The sequence below is a fragment of the Pezoporus occidentalis genome, unplaced genomic scaffold (genome assembly GCF_034315485.1).
Source record: "Pezoporus occidentalis ecotype Australia unplaced genomic scaffold, CSIRO_AGI_Poc_V1 ctg21, whole genome shotgun sequence".
NCBI lineage: Eukaryota > Metazoa > Chordata > Aves > Psittaciformes > Psittacidae > Pezoporus > Pezoporus occidentalis.
This window is the reverse complement of record NW_026913964.1, coordinates 3,337,770-3,357,252: the sequence shown is the minus strand read 5'-3', so window position 1 is coordinate 3,357,252 and position 19,483 is coordinate 3,337,770. Positions and strand designations below refer to the sequence as shown.

The following is a 19,483-nucleotide window of genomic DNA, read 5'->3' as shown; positions in this document are numbered from 1 at the left end:
TAACCTGTGGATTTCTTTTCTAGATCTGTATTTTGTTTTGGCTGTGCTTAGCAGAGTAATTTGAAGGGGAAGAATTGTTCTGTCATGCAAAATCTCTCTGCCTCAGTGTTCTCAACATTTAGATCAATTGAAATACCTCATCTTTAGAAGCCCTCCCAGTAGCTAGCTCGGCCCCATATGTGTACTCTCACAAACCAGTAATCCTCTTTAGAGAGCTTTGAAAGTTAATCAAACTCTCCCCTGCAAGCCTCCATTTGAGACAGCTAAATGAGCTTTAGTTCCTCCATTTTACAGATCAGCTTAGAAGAAAGTATAAGTGACTTGCCCAAGGTCAAAAAGAGTGGAGGTGTGTCTCTGGAAACGTGTAGTTATGTGCCTTATATAAAATCTACAGTCAGACTTCTTTGAGAAAAAGCACTGACCCGCAAGGGCAAAATATTTCAGCCTAGAGCCTTTCTGCCTGTTTTTTTTCTTTATAATGGTTTCTACTGCTCCTGAAAGCCACTTTGAAGATCATAGACACAGAGAAGACGCACCAAGCCTGCAATGCTGAGTAGCATTCTACTGCTACACTATAGTTGTGGATTTAGCTTCATATTGGAGATTAAGCCTAAAAAGAGAGGACAAAAAGTAGAGTGACAGGGAGAAACACAAAGGGACTTTAAACTGTTGCCTAAATAGAGTTCTCTACATTAGTAAGGCAGGTGCAGGTAACAGCAACACCATGTAAATTTCTGAAGGAAGACAGAGTTTTCTATTGTAAAAGGAAAATGGCTTTATTTAGTATTGCTCAGAGGTAGCACAGGACTGTTGTGCATAGATGGCATCCAGGCAGAAAGAATTAATCATAAAATTAGCATTTGTTCCCCATAATTGGCAGTTGGTCACAGTGACATGCTCATGTGCAAGTCCAAACACTTCCAAGCTGGGTTGGTTGTTTTTTTTTTCCAGAAGTAGAAGATACTCCTACGAGCTGTGGCACTTGTTTTCTAACTGCTTAACTCTTTCAGAAACAATCTGATGATAGATCATAGTCTAGCATCGAAGTAGCACTAGGGAGCATCAAGGGAGTAGTCCCACTACTGCATGGATTGACAGCTGCCTTTTGGAAGTGCAGGCTGCACAGTACTGCAGGGCCTGCCTGGCAGCCTTGGCCAGCCACAGTCTGTAATGGCTGGGTAGAGAAATGTAAGTATTTCTGTGCAAGGCTTACTTTCCTGACCTGTAGCTAACTTGACCTCTGTCAAGACAGTCTTGACCTCTGCTTCAACTATTCAGCTGTAGATAGTTTGCTGGCATGTCAAGCTAAAGTCTCAGCTGAAGTAGTTTCAGTATTTTTAACACAGGTGAGATGTTACTCATTCTGCTCTCCTTTATAGGTTCTAAAGTCATCTAAAGTGCAGCTGGGGAGGTTTACTGTGACAACTTTTACACCATCTTTGCTCATATCTCACAGGAGTGCTTCACAGGAGAGGTGTTAATCTTTTTTAGTATGATAACTTGCCTATGCACAATTGCAGCACTCCTGCAGCTTTTAACCTCCCAGTCACCTGCACTGAGACCTGGGTTCTCAAAAGATACGCCAACCCTCTGTTATCTTACTGCCATCAGTGTGCAGTTGGGGTCAAGATACTTAGGTGGCTAGGGTCCAGCAGAGAATATTGAGAAAAAAAGTTGAGCCCACTTACAAACTTCACATAATGCTTGGCGCAAAAAGGCCAGCACCTATTTCTGTATGCTTGAGATCATCTGTATTGCATGGAATTGCCAGAAAATCTAATGCCTAAAGTACTTTCACTCTGACAGGTCAAATAGTAGGAAGTGAAAATAACCTCATAGATAATAAGTTGGGAGTCCTACAAATTTACTAGTATTGGGAGGGGGGATAAAGGTAATTCTTTAGACTACCTGATAATCTAAACCTAAGACTGCAAACCTCCATTTCTGTTCTAAAGCCAGAGGACAATAGCCTCTGCCTGGTGTGTGAAATACCAAGCAAAGGTTGCTCCCTGTGTCAGTGCTCTAATTCTCCAGCTAGGAAGGGGACTGGTTGCTTATAAATCTCAATCCTGAAGTGTAATACTCCAGAAATTCACATTAGATTGTGTCCATATAACCATCATTAGGGCAGCAGAAGTATTGGAGCTCTAGTCTTGAGGTCTCTCAGCAGTGCTCTTCCCAGGAGACGTATGGCTGGACTCAGCCTCAGCCGTGTGCACACTTGAGGTCTGCGCTGCTCAGTCCCAGTGGATGCCGAGAAGCTGGCAGCTCACATTCCAGAGCTTCTTTGCTGTTTCATCATCCCGACCCCATGGAGATACGTATGCTGGCTGGCAGTCACTGCAAGAGGTACATGTTTTATTTTTATTAAGCTAAAGGTCTCCATTCATGTTAGCACACTGAAATGTCTGTGTTAAGATAAGGCAGTTGCTTTCTACCAGCTTAATTTCAAAACCAACTGAAGGAAGTGTGGGAGGCTGTCCAGCAAATGAGCAAGGGTTGGTGTTAACCCATTTTGAGAAAGCTTTCTTTCCAATTGGCTAGGGAAGTCTCTCCTAATGGCACCAAGAATTGGTAGGCAAGTACATTGTCTGTTGTCTCAACTCTTAAAGAAACCTGTATATGCTCTACTATATACTCTTCGGTGTACATTCTCATTAACACCAAGAAGGGCTATAAATGCTAACCAGCCTTCTCAGGAGCACCTCTTCTAGCAGACACTACAAAAAAAAATAAATAACCCACCCCACTCAAATAGCCTCATTCTAAACTATTTTTTTAGTTTACAGCCTATTCTAAACTAAACTATTCTAAACTATTTTTTAGTTTACGGCCTATTCTAAACTAAAAACAACCCACCCCACTCAAACAACACTCATTCTAAACTATTTTTCCTGCTATATTGCTGTGGTATGAAATGTAAGGCTGCCCCAGAACAGCAATACTGCAATAACCATGTGTGGTTATCCCCTTTTCCATTATCCTCTGAACTGGGGCTCCTTTCCTTTCAGCTCCTGCAGTCAGACAGCATTCTGTATGGAACAGTGATCATGTGTTCTCCTCTGTAATGCTAGGTGCTGCAATAACATGGGAGTATAAGAGAACAGAGGAAATTTCGTCTTCTAAACTCTCTATCCAGCCTAGTGCTTTTAGGGCTCCAAGTGCACAGTCTTTGATGTTCCTGAAAGTACTCTGGTGGACTCCACCTGTCTTGCTGTATGTCATGCTGTGTGTACTGCTAAACCCAGGACACTGTGGCATGCAAATTCTTTTCCATACTTGTGCTTTATATTCTATTGCCTGGAAAGTGAAGAGGATTTTAGGGTAGTCCAATGTGAATTGTGAATTACTGTTGAAGGTATCCATTTCCCACCAAGCCCAGAACTCCTTTCTTTTATGAGTTTAAAATCCACTAAAGCTTTCTGTATTCCAGCACATAAATGATCCATTTATATCCTGGGACAGACGATCACCCATGAAAGATTAAGACATCTATTTATATATTCAAGTCTGATTAAGATGGTACAAACTCCCAAGTGAAGATCAGACAAAGCCATTACAAAGACTAATCTGGTCACATATCACAAGAGGAAAGCTCTGCAGACACAAAGGCTCCAACAGTATCCATGTGGGGAAAAAAAGATAAATTTTCACATTCATTTCCCCAAAACCAGTATTGCTACACTGCTGTACACCCAGTGGGAAGCTGACATACATCTGTTCAAATGGCAATCTTCAAATCTAGGGTGATGATGGCTTGGAACTGCTTTGGGCAGTAGTTTTGGTGAGGGGAAAACACAGGGTCCTGGAGCAAGTCAAGGAAGTCAGGGTTTGTAGTAGGAGCTACATAAGAAAGTTTGCAGGACACAGCATGTGTCCCAGCAGGAGTTCCTCCCAGCTGATGGGTCTGTCACACTGGAGAATCAAGTTGTTTTGTTACATGCCAGTCCTGAAAATCTCACCTCCTAGCTCTGCAGCTCCACCAGCCTGTCCAGTGCCCTGGGAGCACAGGCCCCTTCTGCTCCTTCTGTGGGGTACAACTGCAGACAGAACCAAAGCAGTTTTCCCAGGATTGACTCAAGTGCCTTCATTAACTAGACAGCTCTGCTGAAAGTGATTTGCCCAAATCTCAGGCAGATCAGGATTAAAGCCCTGAGCACATGACAGCCATTCCTACCGTTTCAGTACAGTGATATTCCCAGCACTAAAGGACTTGCTGTTGTGTAGAGCTGCATATAGTCAGGGATTCCTTCCAACATGATATCCACTGCAACAGACCAGGAAGGGGTAATGTTCTAGTATTTGTCACCCTCAATCTCATCAGCCAGCCTCTTACCCAGTCTCTCCTTAATGAAGTCTCATTTTCCTCAGCAAATAAAGTTGCCTTCCACACTATCACTCCATCAACTTGCACCCACCTGAAATACTGTCCTGTCACAGAGTCTAGCTCCTCTGCTACTGCACAGTAGATACTGGTCTGAGCTCCTTCCCAAGGTGTCTTCAAGAAGAATGAGAATATATTCCACAGCCATGTCATTACAAATGAATGCCGGACCAGCTCAGAATGGACAGAACCAGGATGGAGCGCGTTTGCTGTGACTTTAGTGCCTGTGGCAAAAGAAAGTAGTCCAGAACAAATCTGCATGAATCAAATTACCTTAAAATATATAAAAAGGTAATATATTCCTCAATTCCACCTGCAGACAACCTAAAGGAGGAGTCCAGGCATGGATACAGGGATAGTAAGTGAAGTGCTCTGTAGTTACTACTCAGTAGATGTGATGGATGCATTTGACCCCTTAACGAAACCAGCGGTAGTTTTGTACAGGCTCCAAAGGAGGTAACGGCCTGAGTTGTAGCCAAGCCAAGAACTCCTCTAGGAAACCCATGAAGAAACAGTGACACAGTGAGCATTGAGGCATATAAACTTGGAACACCCATCATGGGATTAACACATGAATAGAGCGGGGCTTTTCCAAGACTTATTGTCCTGGGCTTAAACTACTCGTTTATCAAGGAACAAAGGTACACTCTGCTCTCCTCTGGGACTTGCCTTGCAGCCGCCTCGCCAGCTCCCGGGTGAAGAGCACATTGGCCAGTTTGCTGTGACAGTAGGCGAGGCCGCGGTTGTAGCACTTCTCACCATGGAGATCATGGAAGCGGATTCGGCCACCATGATGAGCGAGTGAGGACACGTTCACTATGCGGGCTGGGGCAGACTGCTTCAGACGCTCCAGCAGTAGGAAGGTCAAGAGAAAATGACCTAGGGGTGAGAGAAAATGTCATCCTTCTCTAAACGTTTCTCCTGCTGGAATTTTGAAGTACTCATGACATATTATTTACATGTTGTATCTTATTGCTGCCCTCATTTCAAGTCCAGGGGAAAGACAACCCCCCTGAATCAACAGCTAAACTTTTTTGGGGCCAATAAGTTCTGCTCCTCAGCTTCAAAAAGCTAGTGCAGTCATACGTTTCAAATGTCCCAGGTAACATACAGACACTTAAGCTGGGTGCATGCAAATACATTGCATTGCATCTCCAGAACTCTGACTCTGGCCTTCCATCTTTCCCCAAGAAGCAAGGTTGAGGAAGAGAAAATGTAAAAGCAGAATTTCCTCTGCTATTCTGCCACAGACCTTGAATGCAAACAAGACTCCACTGGCCTTACCAAGATGATTCACTCCCAGGTGCATCTCAAAGCCATCAGCAGTCTTGGAGTAAGGGCATAACATTACCCCAGCATTGTTAATGAGAATATGGAGTTCCTTCTCCTCTGCAAGAAATGACATTCTTAAACAGGGAAACAGAGACCAGAGACAGACAAGAGGATGACACAAGTCAGCCAAAAAACCTCACACCTGTCTTGAGTTGCAGCTACAGCACCACAATAAAATGATAAGGCTCCCACCACAAACTAGCGCATAGTCTGTCAAGCCCCTGCTGTGAACTGCGGTACCCAATGCAGTACAGAGATATGCAGGTCAGGGACTTGGCATCTGCTAGAAGAGCAGACAGCAGTCCTTGGTAAAATAGTCTCACTGAAAAGAAGGATCTAGAGACTGTACCTGCTAGAAATTTCTCAGCAAACTCCCGGATGGATTTTGTATCAGCCAAGTCCAGTTTTTTCACAATGACTTCCTGGTTCCCTGTCTCAGCTCGGATTTCACTGGCTGCAGCTTCTGCCTTCCTAATGTCTCTGCAAGCGACAATCACCCTTGCTCCTGCAAGGGGGGTAAAAAAACAGGAACAGAAGCTGAGATCACTGGAGCACACTGGATGATGGAGGCTAAGATAAGCTGGCTACGCGCAGTGCTTACAAACAATGTGTTGTCTATTTAGGGCATTGGCATCAGTCAAGGGAGCAGCAGTGAGAGACAAAGCCTTTTCTGCTATACTATTAGCTTCCACCCAGCTCCAAACTGTTTTCAGAACAGGAAAATGGCACATCTGGAGTGCCTCTGCCCAGGCACTCCAACATCAGGAGCAGGTACCACCACACTGGTATGGTACGGTTGTATCTGCCCCTATAACAGGAATGCCAAGCCAAGAGCATAAGAAGATACTTGGATTCCAGCCAGAGTAACTTCTAAACAGATTATGAACAGGAAGTTTAATCTCCTTACCAGTCACCCAGAAAGCATGTATACCAAAATAGCTTGAAACATGAATAACTAAAGCACACAGCAGTGGACCTAGGGCATTTCCCAGCCTCATGCAAACAGAATACAGTGATGCTGGCATCTTCCCCAGTCCTCTCAAAACATCTGCAGTGCAGAGCATTTTCATGTCACAAGGAATACTTTTGGAGTTCAAGTAATGAAAACAGCCAGGGAACTGGGGACTTGCACCTTGGTGGTCACAACCTCTGGAGGAGCAACACTCAGGCTTGTCTGAAGTAACTTTGGATTCCAATGTTAGCACAAAACTCCTCCCTTAGATCTCAAAGAGGCACTAGTAACACCCAGGTGCACGGCCATCAGCTGCACGTGGATGCCCACTTGGTAACTGGGGACTTGCCTCTTCGTGCGAGGTCTCTGGCAGTCTCCTTCCCGATGCCTGTGTTGGCTCCTGTGATTACCACCACCTTCCCGTCCAGCTTAGCTGTTGACTTACACTGTCCTCCGGCGACATACCTCCTGCAATAAAGGGCAGCAGCCCCCCCTCGACGAGGGGACCAGGGGATGTGGGTCAGTGATGAGCACCCAGAGCCCCACGTTTCACCCCAACGGTAGGATTAACCGGGAAGCCACAGTCGTCGTTACGTGAAGTGGCCGATCACGATCGTGCCGTGCCCGGGCTACCAGGATCTAGCCCCCAGACCCCCTCCCCGCTCTACAAACAGGACCGTGACTCGGCCCGGCCCCGCCGCCCCGCCCTGGCGACAAGTGGGGCCACGGCTCCCATTGGCTGCCGCCACCGACTCCGGAGCCTGGGCCCAATGGGCTCTGCCGCGCAGAGGTGAGCAGGCGGCGGGCTCCACCCCCGGGGTCCCCGGCACCCCGTCCGATTTCCTCGCACCCGTCCGGGTCCGCGGGCCGAGGCAGGCCCCAGAGTGAGTTCCGGGCGGCTCGGAGGCCCGGGAAACCACCGAAGCAGGCGCTGCCGGCGGTGGCAGGGCTGAGCCGAGCCCCAGCTCCTGCCTCGAGCGCGTTAGTGCTACTGAGGAGCTGGAGCTGCGGACGCGTGAATAGAGCCTGCCGCAGCGCGGGCTACAGAAACGGGATCCGTTAGTACTCGTCACACAAGCACGCAGGTAGACCTGATCGCCGTGCGGTGCGGCGGGGTGCCCGTGGCTACCAGCGCAAGCGTGAAGGGCTAGGGCCGCGCTCTGTAAAACAAACCTGATGTAGGGCGCTGCCACGAGGAAGAGGACGGGGACGGAGACGACAGCCCCCAGCGCCGCTCCCCAGCATGGGGCCATCCCCACCACCCGCTCCATGCTCACTGCTGGCGCTGGCGGCAACCCCGGGCCCGCCCCAGTCCCCTGGGCCACGCCCCTGTCGCTTGGGCCCGCCCCGCCAGCAGCCGGCAGCCCCTCAGAGCATCTCCGCAGCGGCCCCTTGTGGCCCCGGCGTGGCCTGTTCTTTGACCAGCGGGGCAGCTGCTCCAGGGTCTTCTCGCACCGGACACCCCGCGGCTCCCGCTGCCTGCCGCGGGTGTGCCCCCGCCGGGAGAAGGAGGGCGGCCGGTTCTACAGCACAGGCTGAGAAAGTTGGAGCTGTTCAGCCTGGAGAAGAGAAGGCTGCGTGGAGACCTCATAGCAGCCTGCCAGTGTCTGAAGGGGGCCTACAGGGATGCTGGGGAGGGACTCTTCATTAGGGACTGTAGTGATAGGACAAGGGGTAACGGGTTACAACTTAAACAGGGGAAGTTTAGATTAGATATAAGGAGGAAATTCTTTCCTGTTAGGGTGGTGAGGCACTGGAATGGGTTGCCCAGGGAGGTTGTGAATGCTCCATCCCTGGTGGTGTTCAAGGCCAGGTTGGACAGAGCCTTGGGTGACATGGTTTAGTGTGAGGTGTCCCTGCCTATGGCAGGGGGGTTGGAACTAGATGATCTTAAGGTCCTTTCCAACCCTAACTATCCTATGATTCTGCCGAGGAGCCTGCTGCTTTTTTATCCCCGGGCAGCGCAGGACCCTCGGGACAACCCAGGAGTGCCGCTCTAATTGCGCTGCCCAGTTCATAGGCGGAGAAGTCTCTGAAGAGAAAGGGCGGGGGCGGCGGTCCGGGGGGACATTCCACATAGGTTTGCACAGCCTCTCGTCGGGGTTTGTGACACTAACCCTAACAAAACGCATGAAACGATGCACACGTTAGTACGCATTGAGGGCCGGGGACACGCGGCGGTAGGTCCAGCCGCGCTCGCTCTCATCGTCCCCAGAGAACACTAGAAGCAGGAGGCCAGGGGTAGTGAGCCGCGCTGCTCCCTGCGCTCCGCCGCCTCGCAGGGGAGACTACATCTCCCAGCAGGCAGTGCGCGCCTCGAGGCCCCTTCCTCGCGGTAGGCTAGGACGGCGCCTGCCGCTCTCGGGCGCCGGCGAATATTGTCTCCCTCAGCCGTGCTGCAGTTCCCGGCTCCCGCAGGGAGGAGGCCGCGGCGGGTTGTGAACCTTCCGACGGCGTCGCCAGGCGGTTTTGCGGTCGGGCGGTGTTCGGGGCGGCCATGGGGAGGCCCCAGCTGCCGCCGATGGCGGAAGTGCCTCGCGAGGGAGCGGGGTTGTGAAGGGGTAGGGGGTGGTAGCAGCCGTAGCAGGGCGGGAGGTGGCTGTCTGCTATGGCGGGCCGCGGCCCCGGCTCCTCGGAGCACCTGGAGCGGCTGCACGAGATCTTCAGGGGGTTGCATGGAGACCTGCGGGGCGTCCCCGAGCGGCTGCGGGGCAGCGCGGCCGGTGAGGCAGGGGGATATGCGGCGGGCTGGGCTCTACCGGGTGCGGTGGCGCGGGGACCGGACCGGCCGCTGTCTCCCTCCCTGTTGCTGGGGTCTGCCGCGGCAGGGTCTGGAAGTGCCTCCCCTCTTTGCTCCCTGGCTGGCACTTCCCCGCTGGCTGCCCCACGGGTAGCTGGGGCTGTTGGCAAGGCCGGTGCAGGGGCGTTTGGGATGTTTCCACATGGATAGTCTTGGGTTTACAGCCCAGAGGGCAAAGTCTCTGTAAGAAATGTGGGAGCGGGGGAGAGTTTGCCAAAGCAGTTGCAGGAATTCAGTGTGTCTTTGGACACCTCTTTGGCAGGGGCAGTTAGCTTTGCTGAGGCTGGGTTCCTTGTGTGTTATTTTTCAGTTGATGTTAAATTCTGGTAGCTTTGCTCTTGAGTATTAGGCATGGTCATGCAAAGCCCTAAGTAGGAAAGTAGAGAGGCAGGTGTGCTGCTTTATTTCTCTGGAGCTGCTCCTATTATTTGACAAATTTCAGTGCTGGATGTTTAGTTTCAGCCTCAGCTCTGAGGAGGAGTCGTTATTTGGCTGTCACTTCATGCTGTTTCTAGGTGAGATGCCTAAATTGCAGTGCATTGGTTGGTCACTGTTGGACTCTTCTTTAAGACCTCACCAGCAGAATTAAAAGCAGTTTTTATTGGCACAATCAGTTGTAGACTCACTGGATAAGATTTGTATTTTAAATTGCCATTTTAAAAGTCTGGTTTGTGCTCTGCCTACTCACAGATTAGAAAACACTATCTGTCAAGCTACACAAAGTTATATTGGAAGCAAACCCTGATTTTACAATTATTCTTTGTACCATGTAGTAGGTAAAACAGGGACAGAATACTTATGTGTAGGACTTGACATTGTGCTTCCAATTAACTTCTTGATATTGACAGTATTCTGAGAAACAGAAAGGGGAGACATCTGACAAGGAGAATTTTACCAATGTCACCAGATCTACTTCCTTCATATGAGAAAAATGATACACTCTTATCATGAGCCACTGTAGTTAAGCTTGGGGCTTGTACCACAAGAATGAATAGGGGATCTCAGCCACCTTCTGAACCTTGTCTTGTCATTCTTCCATAACTGATCAATTTTATGTGTTTAGGTGTAAAATCATAGAAATGGCTTGTTCAGCATATGCTGGCCTGTGGCAAATTACACAGGCTTCAAAAAGTTTAATGCTCCATTTCTTACCTGGCTTTCCAGTTAATAATGAGTTACATTCCGGATCACGGACCACTTCATCAGCATATCCGGAAAGCTTGGACAAGAAAGATGTTCAAACCTGCAAATGACAACTTTGAAACCTTTCACAGGCAGTCAACAGGAATAAAAAGCATAAAAGAAAAAATACCCTTTCTTCTAGGTAATGCTTGTTTCCTTGCAGAGTGAAGAGTGGTCAGTTTCTTAGTGAAGGAAAGTTTTGTCACGTCTCCATGGAGCTGGGAAGTCCTGAGCAATGAATTCTGAGAAATGGACTTAAATGGGGCAGTTAAAGGCAGCAATTTTTGCAATGCTTGCAGATATTTTAATGCTTTAATATTTTAATGCTTGTAGGTATTTAATCATGGCAGTCGGGTGAAGTTCCCGACGACTGGAAAAAGGGAAATATAACCCCCATTTTCAAGAAGGGGAAAATGGATGACCCGGGGAATTACAGACCAGTCAGTCTCACCTCTGTGCCTGGCAAAATCTTGGAGCAGATTCTCCTGGAAGGCATGCTGAGGCACATGAAAATCAACAAGGTGCTTGGTGACAGCCAGCATGGCTTCACTAAGGGGAAATCCTGCCTGACCAATTTGGTGGCCTTCTGTGATGGGGCTACAGAACTGATGGATAGGGGTAGAGCAGTTGATGTCATCTACCTGGATTTGTGCAAAGCGTTCAACATTGTCCCACACGACATCCTTGTCTCTAAATTGGAGAGACATCAATTTGATGGATGGACCACTCAGTGGATAAAGAACTGGCTGGATGGCCGCATGCAAAGAGTTGTGGTCAATGGCTCAGTGTCCAGCTGGAGACCAGTAACGAGTGGTGAGTGGTGTCCCTCAGGGATCGGTGTTAGGACTGGTCTTGTTCAACATCTTTGTTGGTGACATGGACAGTGGGATTGAATGCGCCCTCAGCAAGTTTGCCAATGACACCAAGCTGTGTGGTTCGGTTGATACCCTGGAGGGAAGGAATGCCATCCAGAGGGACCTTGACATATTGTGAGGTGGGCTGATGCCAACCTCATGAGGTTTAACCATGCCAAGTGCAAGGTCCTACACCTGAGTCGGAGCAATCCCAGGCACAGCTACAGGTTGGTCAGAGAAGAGATTCAGAGAAGCCCTGTGGAGAAGGACTTGGGGGTGTTGGTCGATGAGAAACTTAAGCTGGCGTCAGTGTGCACCTGCAGCCCAGAAAGCCAACCATATCCTGGGCTGCATCAAAAGGAGTGTGACCAGCAGGTCGAAGGAGGTTATCCTGCCCCTCTACTCTGCTCTTGTGAGACCTCACCTGGAGTATTGTGTGCAGTTCTGGTGTCTTCAACGTAAAAAGGACACGGAACTGTTGGATCAAGTCCAGAGGAGGGCCACAAGGATGATGTGGAGGCTGGAGCACCTCCTGTATGAAGATAGGCTGAGAAAGCCTGTAGAAAAGAAGGCTGCTTGGAGCTGCATGGAGGCTGCTGGCCTTTCAGTATCTGAAGGGGGCCTATAGGGATGCTGGGGAGGGACTCTTCATTCGGGACTGTAGTGGTAGGACAAGGGGTAACAGGTTAAAACTTACACAGGGGAAGTTTAGATTGGATATAAGGAGGAAATTCTTTCCTGTTAGGGTGGTGAGGCACTGGAATGGGTTGCCCAGGGAAGCTGTGAATGCTCCATCCCTGGCGGTGTTCAGGGCTGGGTTGGACAAAGCCTTGGGTGACATGGTTTACTGTGAGGTGTCCCTGCCTATGGCAGGGGGATTGGACCTTGATGATCTTAAGGTCCTTTCCAACCGTAGCTGTTCTATGATTCTAAGAGTCTATATTTTGTTTTGTCTTAACATGACAAATAATTCCAAACTGACTTTTCAGACATGCTGCGACACTTTAACACGATTGTTCTGGTTTTTAAATTTGTTGTTGCAAACATCTGGTAATATTTCTGGAAAGTATTTCTAGGATAATTCAAGATAAGTCAGGAATCTGTCTGGTGGAGGTGTTACACTTGCCTTTTTTTGTTTGCTGCTTGTACTTATGGGGAAGGATTCGTTTTTCAAGTTACCTAATCCTGAAAACTTCAGGAAGTAATGAAAGATGCTTTGCATGCTCTTTTAAGGTGATTTGCATTCTTCCAGACTTGAGAGGAGACAGAATCTGCTACGGACCTTGGGACATCTTTGAGGGGCAGAGATTTGAAAATGGTCTTTTGCTCCATATAAACAAGATAAAAAAATCCTTGCTCTAGAAACTTTTTTTTTTTTTCTCTGCCAAGTTTGTAAGAAGGCATTTCAAACAGGATCAGTTTCAAATATCATTTCCTCCAAGTTAATTCATTTAGCTGTATTTTTCAGTTGTTTCTAGCTGTTTATAATTTAATGGAAATAAATCAGTTAAATGTTAGTGAGCATGTGGGTAATGTTATTGTGGCTTAGGTGCCTTTTACTTCTACTGCATTAAAGTTCTCTTGATGTACTTCAAGTCACAGTTTAATCTATATTAATATGAATTAAACTGCTCAATAGTTTCTGGCATTTCTGTTAGGCCAGACGCAGTGTAATGCTTTCAAGCCACGTTGCCTGGTCTCTTGTTGTCGTATAGACAAAAATGTCTCAAGCCATTGCCACTTGACTTTTGTCAACTAGCGTTCCTTTGGCTGGTAAATGCAGTGTTCTTAAGCCGCCTGGGGGACACAGAGGAGGTAAAATGCTGCTTTTTCACTCCTGCCCCGGGTTTCAATTAGTTCAAGGCAGCAGTTTGGAGAGGGCACTACTTAAATCGGGTTAGTGAAATTACCTGTGTGAAACGAAATACTGACTTCTGAAGGCTGTTTACCTGCAGTTCAGGTCCATGATTTCACTTGCAACCCAGCTACAAAAATAATTATGTTGGCACAGATGTATATGGTGGCAAATCATGGGAGAAGTTGAGGAGACTGGGGTTTTTTTTAGGAACAGTCTGAGATGTGAAACTACATTTCCTGACACCAGTTAGTGTGTGATACACTAACAGTCACAATGTAGCTTAGTCTGCAACAGTTCTGTGCACTTCTGGAGAGCATAGGTGATTTTTAATTCTGCCTTAAGTTCCCAGTTCAAATTCTGGGGCTTCTTAAGAATTTGGACTGAATAGGAAACCTACAGCATGTCATGGATAAGAGAGGAGCTGTGTAAAAATGTTTCTGATCCCGTCAAGTCCTTTCGCTGTTCTCCATTGGGAGCTCAGTGGTTTAAGAACCACTTCTCTTTTTGCAGAGGACATATTTACAAAAGGGTGTTGTCAAGTTGGGTTTTTGCTGCAACGATGTTTTCATGTTTTTCAACCTGCAATTCTGCCAGTGGAGATTGGAGGGTAATAGCTCAAGAAAATATTTCAGGTTTGGAAAATGACTTCTTATGTGTACCAGAGATAGTGGCCAGTGTTTGGAAGAGAGGTTTCTGCTTTCTCCCCCCACTCCCTGCTGGAAAGTTGTCATAAGAACAGGGTGTTCCTGTTTGAAGTAAATTTTGACCTGAGATCTCTGTAATCAGCCGTCTGTGGCAGCTGCCTTGTCTGCAGTGGATTGAGTTGGAGATCTGTTGTGATTTCTCTGACGTGCTACTTTTTCCTTCACAGAGGAGAAGAAAAAACTGGTTCGAGAGTTTGATGAGAAACAGCGTGAAGCAAATGAAACGGTAAATACCAGTTGAGGCTCCTGCCCTTCCTGGCCACCTGAAATGTTGCCGCCTCACAAAGGACACTACTTCCAGATTTTACTTTCTTTATGGATCATATTATGACAGGCGGATGTTGTATTTTTTTAATGCTTGATTAATTGATCTTATAGGTGTGTCTGTGTTTGTCAAGGCAGTTGCCTGTATCTGTATATTGATAGATATGAGTACTCCTTCATGCCTTTCTTTCAGTGCTCGGTTTGGATATCAGAGTGGATATTGGAGAGTGGATATTGGAGAGTGACAGAGGTGGAATTAAAATTGATAGAGATTGGAGGGGGGCATGTAGAGAATCTGCTGCCTTTTTTCTTTTTCCCTTCTGTCTTTCTTCATGTTGGTATAAACCCATTTGATCTCTCTATAATAGTCTGATAGTTAATATCAGGGACCTTGAATATTTAAAATCTCTATAATATCGACTTTCTGGGCCACAAGAGACATGGAACAGCACAAAAAAACCCAACATGTGACTTGTCTTTTTAAGCAAGACATTGTGGTTTAATTTTTGTTTTCATGTTAGTGTGTTTTTGTGTTTTTGAGTCACAGCTGAACATGATGCTCTATTGCTCTAACTTATTGGGTTTTGTTGACAGGTGTCTGTGTAGGTGATGTGCAAGATGCTGAGCTCATACTGTGAGGGCTGGTACTGGTGGGCAGCTTTAACCATTGTGACTTTGTGATTTAACTGTCACTAAAAGGTGATGTGAAAATTCACACATCCAGAATCCCAGGGTTTACAAATCCCAACTCCCATTGCCAGGCTGGAGACTGAGTGTGAATTTAGTGCCATGCCTGCCTCTGCAGTAATAGATCTCTACTGCATAGAGACAGTAAGAAACTAATACCCAGTCTATAGATGCATAAACTATATGAAAGTGAGAACTGGAAATTCTGAAGTTATAGAGTGACTTTTCAGGTAGAAATCACACATTTGAGCCTGGCAAAGAATTTTTTTTTTAAATTTTAAGCATTGTGCATCGGAAAATCCATGTGGGCTGAACAGTGCTGGGCAGAGACATTGGTGTACTCGATACTAGATGAGGGGTATATATGGGTTTGGGGTTAATCCCCCTTGCACAATCACATAAAAAATGTGAATCCCTTCACCTGATGGTGAGTTTTGAGGATCGCTGCTGTGAAGAATAGATCTGGTGCTTTAAAAACTGAACACATTTTCTTCTGTTAAAGCTACGGGAAATGGAGGAAGAGCTGAAGTTTGCTCCTCTGCCATTCCACAACCAAATGATGAGCAAAATCCGGGCCTACAGGAGAGACCTCTCCATGTTCCAGAGAGAGATGAGAAGCACAGATTTGGGGCTGGGCTCTGGAAGTCAAGGCGATATGAGATATGGAATCTTCTCCACAGAAAATGAACAGAGTGTGAGAATTACATATAAATTTTACTTAACATTGCTGTGCTTGTAAAAAAAAAAAAAATTCTAGAGGTATCATTTAGAGTGTTTCTGCTTCAGTCTACTTAGTTTCTGTGCTTGTATAACTCCCTGCATAAATCTGTGCACATAACACGAATATCTCGAGGAGGAGAAGGAACACCTGGAGCTCAACAGGAGAGATTTTCTGTTCTAAAACAAAGATAGGAGTAGAATCAAAATGGAGCTCCTTGAATGCCATGTGGTTAGTAAGTTACATAATACTGTGTACTGAGGTGCTTCATTTAATCATTCCCCTAGAATAGTGAGAAGTGATGCCATGAACTCAGAAGAAAGTTGAACTGATCTACTTTTAGTCTCCAAAACTAGCGAAGTGTGTGAATCATGCACTGTATGGGTTCTCTGGTAGATTTCTCTTTTAAGCAATCTCAGTGGAAATAATTCCAAGAACATATAAGAAGTCATGCTCTAGCACTTTTTTCCCTATGGATATGTTGCTACAGTGCAAGAAATAAACCAATTTATTTGTGTACCAGGTATGCTTAGATATGTCTGAGCTAGTGAGACTAAATTGACTTTTATCATCAGAGTGGTGTCACCTGTACAGCAAGTTCGTGTAGGTGGGCATCTTTTTTGCCTGCCTTAGATAAGGAAGGCTTGAGGGAAATTCTCTCCTTGGTACCTTGTTCTGCAGTACCTTGGTTTTTGGTTCCTCTTAAACCCTGAGAGCAGAGTGGTAGTTTAGACTTTCTGAAGCTTAAGAAAATGCTTTATTTTGAGCTACCTTTTGGCCCTGAGGTCAGCAAACATTTCTTAAGCTCGTGCCAGCAACCTTAGCTAGAGAAGAGGATCTTTGTTACTTAGCAGTCCATCTGTTACTACTGTTTGTTCCTAATCCTTTTGACTGTGAACTCTTAATGATCTCCTGGGCAACCAACTCAGTCAGTCACAAATAAGGCTGAATTTAGATATGAATGGAAGGAAAGTTAACATCTGGAAAGCAAAGATACTATTTTCATGTAGATGTGCTTTGATGGAAAAGTAAATAGTTGCAAAGGCAATTTTTCAAGGTTTACCAAATTTACCGTAATCTTAGAACATGAACAAGAACTCTTTCAAAATCAACTGGGCTACTTGAGTTAACATCAGAAGTACATACAGCTAACACAAACGGATGGCCTAAGGAGTCACATCCTAACTTCTTAATATGTCCGAAGCCTATTGCCTCTGTCTTTGTGCTCAAGTTAAGCATATGTTGTTTTTCAGACTAATCTACAGTCACAGAGAGTGCTGCTGCTCCAGGGAACGGACAGCCTGAACCGGGCCAGTCAGAGCATTGAGCGCTCACACCGAATTGCTGCTGAAACAGATCAGATTGGCACTGATATAATCGAAGAACTTGGGGAGCAGCGGGAGCAACTGGAACGCACCAGGAGCAGAGTAAGCAGAGAAACTGTGGGCTTTGTATCCAGTGTTAGTCTAGTGGGAACCATGTGTCAGTCATCACTCTCAAAGACCTCTGTAGCAGTGGTAATCCAACTGTTGTTTCTACAGACCAAATCTGTCTGCCACCTTTCTGTGCTGTGCTCATAAAATTATCACTGTAGAAGGGCCCAAAATACGATGGTGGCCATTGTGAAATCTTACCCAGAGACCTCCAGGGGCCATGCCTCATGAATCTAGACTCTGTGAGACAACAGCTTTTTTAGTTGTCTGTAATCTTACTTAGTTTTGTGCTTCTTAATAGCTGAGAAATACCTGACAGTTCATTTCTGAACATTACAAAGCTGAAATGGATTATTTACTAACAGTTCAGAGCTCATAGCTGCTAGGTCGTAGACAACGTGGTTCCTTCTTTGCTAGGAATTGAACAGTATTTCAGAAGGTTCCAGATACGTACAGGGGAGAGCACCTCAGTATTGTTTTCTCCTGATGTCAAGAACTAGAATAATGAAATGAAATCCAATGAAAGCAGCTTTCCAGCCAACTTCCTGGTGTTTGTAGATGAACTTAAAAGGGCAGAAAGTGACCCCAAATTGCATGTCTGTCTTTGTATGCATATAAGGGAAAGTACACATGAAAGTCTTTATTTCCCCCTGAGAAAAGAGACAATGCTTCCAGCTTGTATTGTGTAGAGAACAGTGTTGTCTGAATTTTAAGAATGTCTGGTAAGCTTTAGTCCCATTATTAATGGCAATATTTCAGCACCAGCTACTTCCAGGTGCAGATTTACAGTTGCTGTGCACTTGTTTGACAGGTAACTTTTGCTTATTTTTAGTTGGTGAATACAAGTGAGAACTTGAGCAAGAGCCGCAAGATTCTACGTTCCATGTCCAGGAGGTGAGTTCTGTGGCTGACTTAGAGCAGCACTTGGCTGTGGCATTGCTGCCTGCCGCTTTCAGGCAAAAAATAGAGAACAGAGTCAGCTGGAACTGCGGGCAAGTTGTGGGCAGTGTGCAAACAGAATGTGTGCCCAGGGGCAGATGTTTATTTGTGTTGTTTTCTTTCTGTCGATTACATAAGGAGTGCAGGTAGCAGAGCGCTATTGAATTTATGCTGCTTGTTTGGGATAATATGGGGTCTTTAAACCATCCGCATGATAAACTATGGTGAGGCCATAAGCAAGTTACAGGGAATTGCTAATAGTAACTTTAGATCCTTATTACTCAGGTTAGAAAAAGCTGTGCCATAAATCATTGCAGCAGTAAGGGAGTGAATGATGACACAGGCAAATCTTTTTAGCCCATAGGAATGCCCTAGAGTAGCTCAACTGGCTCATGAGAAATTGAGCCTGACCATGTACTATTTTGATGACTAAAGCCTTGGCTGCTTAAGTGCATTTACAGTTTCTTAACTACATGGTTTAATTATCCTCATAAATCAGTTCTTTGGACTGTATTTCCAGTAGATATTTCCAACCCATTGGAAATGCCACCAAAAAAACCACTCTTTTCCCTTGTACCCATTGCTAAAGTAAGTTCTGACAACTGTATACTTTTCAATAGTAGAAGTACATTATTTTGAGATTTTATTGTTTTACTTCAGCTACACAGTTCCAAGTAAAAGCACTACAATGCAGCTTTTAGCACAGGAGTTCAACTGATGTTTTCCTCTTTGCTTAGGTGAATGCAGAGCAGAATGATCTGATTTATGTGGGGTGGGGAGCAAGAGGAACAGAACTGCTGCTGTTGAAGTAGAAGACTTAAGTAGAACTTCCAGGGAAAACATGAATAAGAAACTGAGTTTGTCCCTGTCTGCTTGTTAAGAGCTATCCAAATAACACTTTGTGGTGTAGCTGAACCAGGGAAGGCGATGATCAAATGATCTAGAATCTGCTTCCATCACCAAGGGAAAACCAGCTATCTTGGGTTTCTGTATTTTTATTTTTTAACTCTAGAATAGCCACTAATAAGTTGCTGCTGTCCATCATCATCATCCTGGAGCTGGCCATCTTAGGCGGACTGGTCTACTACAAGTTCTTTCGCAGCAGATGAATCTTCATGACTGAGATGAGCTCTTCCTCCATTGGGGAACCAGCTGGGCTGTCTGTTCCCTTTGACTGTCTGAGGACTGAACTGTCTCATGAACTTGTTCAACTGAAACTGTACTGACACTAGAAAGACAGAGAATGGGAGTAAAAAGCAGAGACAGACTTGAATTACTGGTAAGACCAATAAGAAGGTAATAAATATTTTATTGTCTCAATTTGCATATACTTAACTAAATGAATAAATCTTGGTATGTAATAAAGTAGCCACCAA

General features: G+C 46.0%; 2 protein-coding genes across 3 annotated transcripts; one reads left to right on the top strand and one right to left on the bottom strand.

Moving 5' to 3' along the window:
• Positions 1-750: 750 nt before the first annotated feature.
• Positions 751-7,981, bottom strand: LOC134163961 (retinol dehydrogenase 12-like). Its single transcript, XM_062619249.1, has 7 exons — positions 7,842-7,981; positions 7,018-7,136; positions 6,066-6,221; positions 5,669-5,773; positions 5,054-5,263; positions 4,419-4,608; positions 751-2,340 (listed from the first exon to the last, which is right to left on the bottom strand). Exons 1-7 carry the CDS (start codon positions 7,937-7,939, stop codon positions 2,238-2,240), a joined length of 981 nt encoding a protein of 326 aa, XP_062475233.1. The 5' UTR covers positions 7,940-7,981; the 3' UTR covers positions 751-2,237.
• Positions 7,982-9,092: 1,111 nt separating this feature from the next.
• VTI1B (vesicle transport through interaction with t-SNAREs 1B) lies at positions 9,093-19,483 on the top strand. Of its 2 annotated transcripts, XM_062619248.1 has the most exons (7): positions 9,093-9,391; positions 13,873-13,994; positions 14,234-14,292; positions 15,520-15,711; positions 16,989-17,162; positions 18,001-18,062; positions 19,120-19,483. In XM_062619248.1, the coding sequence occupies exons 2-7, from the start codon at positions 13,922-13,924 to the stop codon at positions 19,214-19,216; spliced, it is 657 nt and encodes a 218-aa protein (XP_062475232.1). In that variant the 5' UTR covers positions 9,093-9,391; positions 13,873-13,921; the 3' UTR covers positions 19,217-19,483. The 2 variants fall into 2 exon arrangements, with proteins under 2 accessions (XP_062475232.1, XP_062475231.1); XM_062619247.1 differs by lacking the exon at positions 13,873-13,994 and having other exon boundaries at positions 9,103-9,391.